The following is a 3,750-nucleotide window of genomic DNA, read 5'->3' as shown; positions in this document are numbered from 1 at the left end:
TGACTGAAAAACTTTGCACAAATTAACATTGTCTCTGTAAGTGAATGCACTGGTTGTGAGGACTGCCCAATAAACGAGACCAGACCTTTATGGAAGGATGCTAATTGCTGAATTCTCAAGCAAGTGAATGGAAAAGAGTCCAAAATCAGTGCAGTGACTCAGAAATGTCTGTCATACAGCACATTTTATATCATTAGCTATAATTTGCCGGCCTCTAGTGTGTGTATTTAATTGAGCAAAGGTGCATTATTTCTTAGAAATTCAACTTTTTATTTGTAAGTGAAGGTGTAGTATTCATATTTGTCTAATTTGACCAATTATTAATGTTTTGGAGGGATAAACGAACATCTATAGCCACAGAAGCTTGTGTGCTGAAAGGCTGATGTGAATTTTTTGCGCAAACATTTAGTTACAGAGTCAGAAAGATTTAGAAAATGTGGATGATAGGAGTACAAAGATGACTTGGGCTGTATGAGCACTGACTAATGTTATCTGTATTATTAACACTGAACTCTGCAAAAGCTTATTAAAATCAGAGAATGGGGTATAAGGCGTAGCTCGCGATGCCACAAGTGTTTCCGCCATTCCGGATCATTCTCATGTAGCCACCTTCGCCCCAGCTGGTTCCCCAACTAAGAAAAAACAAACAACAGAAATTAATTTATACCTGCAAGGTTATTTTAATGTATATGTACAGAGTTGAACAGACCTGTTTTTGATGATCCAATAGTCTTGTTCTCCGTCTGAGCCGTAGCCGACCAGCAGCACTGCGTGACTCAGATTGTTGGGGTTACAATTGGACTCCTCGTAGATTCCTGCAAAGCAAATTTAAACCTGCATCAAAACATTTTTGGCCAGTTTGGCAACAAGCAAAACTCTATTATCACCTTTAATCCAGTGTGGGAAACGTTAGCAAACAGTTGCTTATTTGCACATTCAGCACAGATAGAGCAGCACTAGCAATAATAACTCTGATTTTAGTCTCCACCGACCCGTGAGGTTAATATCGGCTATAAGTGCTCCAATATGTTCACAAGCAGTTTTAACTTTGTTTTTCTGCTGTTTGAAGCTGTGCAGGTAGCATCCAGTGGGTTTATCAAAACGTAAATAGTGAAAATAGCTGGATACAAACAGAATGGTAGCGCTGAACCAAAACGAAGTTGAAGAACAGAAAGCAAATAATTGGTTTTGTTAACTTTAACTGACACCTTTCATATTTATGTCCTTATTTGATCCACATAATGATTATCAGGTTTGAGTAAATAAAAAAAACAACTAAACTCCCTCATTTCATTGCTGAAATAATGATTGCATCGCTGGAGTATTTCAAGACATTGAACCTGAGCTGTAGAACAGGAAACTTGACTGAGAAGCATCAATGGCGACAGTGATTGGTCCAATAGTTGCCACGGCATCAGCCAGGGCCTGTTCATCTCCTTTGGGTATGAACCTGTAATCTTTGATATGAGCAACTGCAACTCTGTTGTCATAGTAACAGGGCTGGGTATCCTGTTGAGAATAATGATAAATGTTAATGTCAGGCTGGATGCAGAATTGTTTGCTGCTTTAACTACTGTGTTTGATTCGAGTCGTCAAGTTGAGACTCACCACCGAGGTGTACGGGTAGGTGTCTGTCGACTGCAGCCCGTTGTTGACCACATAGTCGTAGGCATTGGCCATCCAGGCACCACTGCAGCCATAGGTACCGTACGGTTTGGAGCAGTCCACCAGGTTTTGCTCACTCAAGGATACAAGCTGGCCTGTCCTCTTGAATATTTGTCCCTCTATGGCTCCTGTAGTGCTGAAGGCCCAGCAGGAGCCACAGTAACCCTGCAAAGAACATTGAAAACCTAAATGATTCAGTCTGGATAAAAACCCACTTAAAAGATTGTATACAGTATATGTCTCACCTGATCTTTAACCTCAGTGACGTAACCCATTTGGCTGTAGTCGACAAACCAAGCATCGAATTTCTTTGCATTTTCACGCAGTCTTCGGGCAGAGACGTTCCTCCCTCTCTTTACAAACTGGGCGTCTATCATGGCACCTTGCAAAACCTGGTATTCTTGTCTAGTCTACATATGGAAAACACGGAGAGGGTTGTTTTCCAATAGTTCATCATATTGATATAAATTGGCCAACAAATTAGCTGAAGCAAAACAACTTCATTTAGGCCACGTAAAATAGGTTCTCTTTCAAACATTCGCCCGGCACGCACTATGGTCTGGTGAGATATCTCACTCGTTATCAGAGAATCGGGGTTACCTCTGTAACCTAAGGTTATAAGACTTCACTTGTTTTTGATAAATGAGCTTATTTGCTTTCTTGTCAAAAGTTTGTTGAGAAGACTGATACTGCTCTCAAGTCTGTGTTAAATACAGTATTTGCTCTAGCCAGCAGCTGCTTAGCTGAGGTTAGCACACAGACTGGAAACAGGGGGGAACAGATAGCCTGGTTCCGTCCAAAAGTAAGAAACCCCACCTACCAACTCCTCTAAACCTCACTTCACATAAACTTAGTATATATTTTTAGTTTTACACTCAAAACAAAACACTACTAAATACAGATAAAAACACTAGTCCTTACTAGGTCTCCATATCTGTTCATGGCCATAGTGAATCGCCTCATCCCCGTGAAAAACCCTTGGTTATTGTCATCAATCCTCCTTTTATTCTCCTCCCAGATGGCCTTCCTTTGCATGTCGTCCTGAACGGAAAACAAATCAAAGAAACTCAAATGTATCAGAGCATATGCAAACTTAGTATTGCTTGTATTTTAGATGTGGAGTCAGTCTTACCAATTCTTCGTAGGATATGCCATTGCTGCTTTTCCAGATCTCCCACTCAGTCAGGACCACCTCGTCCGAGTCTGACAGCACATGCTGAGGGCCGCACAGCAGGACGGAGAGCAGGGCTGCTGTCAGCAGAGAGCTGGCCTGCTGCACTACAAGGACGAGAGCGTCACAGTGGGTTCACACCCTTTTCATTGTTTCTACTTAAAGCATATTTTATCACATGAAGCTTGGACATTTTTCATGTCATAAATACTGTGAAGTTGATGTTCTTGTACACTGAAATTTTGACTTCTTATCAGTATATGAATGATGTATAAAATCCCTGTTGTTCACTCTGACCATATTACCTACAGGTTAAAACATCAAAGAGAAGTTGTTGTACTTTTAATCCAATCAATTTAATTATTGGCTTTCTGACCCAAACATGAACCTGCTCAGCACTTCTACCGTAAAATGTTCTGTAAGCTATAAACTGAGGTTCATCTCTCTTAAATTTACAGTGAAACTAGACTCAAACCTTTATACTGAACAAACCTAAAAGGCAACATATTTTATATTTATACAAATCAGCATCTGCAGTCAAGCCCAACGACATTAAATACAGCATTTGTTGCCTTAAAATTTAAATATCCATTTTTAAGGTTTTACTTGTTTTTCTATCGAAAAGCTTACCTGCATAAATGTGAGTCTTTTTTGTTCCCATATCCTGATAGCGACTCTGAACAGTGACACAAAAACAGACACCCTGCCTTATATTGCTTTCCAATAAGTACATGTTTCCACTGTACTTTTACTCAATCCCTAAATCAACACTTATGCCAGCACCTGAGAAGGACATTAGTCAACAAAAATAAGATGCTTTTCCTGCTCCTGCTCAGCAATACCTCTATTATCGTTTAGAGACAGCTAAAGCTGCAATATTGTAAATCCCTCAACTACCAGTTTATAATCGAGCA

The 3,750-nt window shown here is 40.0% G+C and overlaps 1 protein-coding gene across 1 annotated transcript; it reads right to left on the bottom strand.

The window, feature by feature from the left end:
• Positions 1 to 532: 532 nt before the first annotated feature.
• On the bottom strand, positions 533 to 3,497 carry cts12 (cathepsin 12). The gene is made up of 8 exons (XM_069150631.1): positions 3,467 to 3,497; positions 2,798 to 2,943; positions 2,587 to 2,706; positions 1,911 to 2,075; positions 1,609 to 1,830; positions 1,341 to 1,509; positions 710 to 815; positions 533 to 632 (listed from the first exon to the last, which is right to left on the bottom strand). The coding sequence occupies exons 1-8, from the start codon at positions 3,495 to 3,497 to the stop codon at positions 533 to 535; spliced, it is 1,059 nt and encodes a 352-aa protein (XP_069006732.1).
• Positions 3,498 to 3,750: the final 253 nt, after the last annotated feature.

Source organism: Embiotoca jacksoni, unplaced genomic scaffold (genome assembly GCF_022577435.1).
Source record: "Embiotoca jacksoni isolate LCO1_2020_lvr unplaced genomic scaffold, fEmbJac1.0.p SCAF_16, whole genome shotgun sequence".
In the NCBI taxonomy this organism is placed as follows: domain Eukaryota; kingdom Metazoa; phylum Chordata; class Actinopteri; family Embiotocidae; genus Embiotoca; species Embiotoca jacksoni.
This window is presented reverse-complemented; position numbering and strand designations above follow the sequence as displayed.

Bases quoted from the DNA above. Each gene is read 5' to 3' on its own strand.
- cts12 (XM_069150631.1), bottom strand. From the start codon at position 3,497: ATGGGAACAAAAAAGACTCACATTTATGCAG. The intron at 2,707-2,797 runs GTAAGACTGACT...TTTTCCGTTCAG, and splicing joins GCATATCCTACGAAGAATTG to GACGACATGCAAAGGAAGGC. The intron at 633-709 runs GTCTGTTCAACT...GTTTTTTCTTAG, and splicing joins TATTGGATCATCAAAAACAG to TTGGGGAACCAGCTGGGGCG.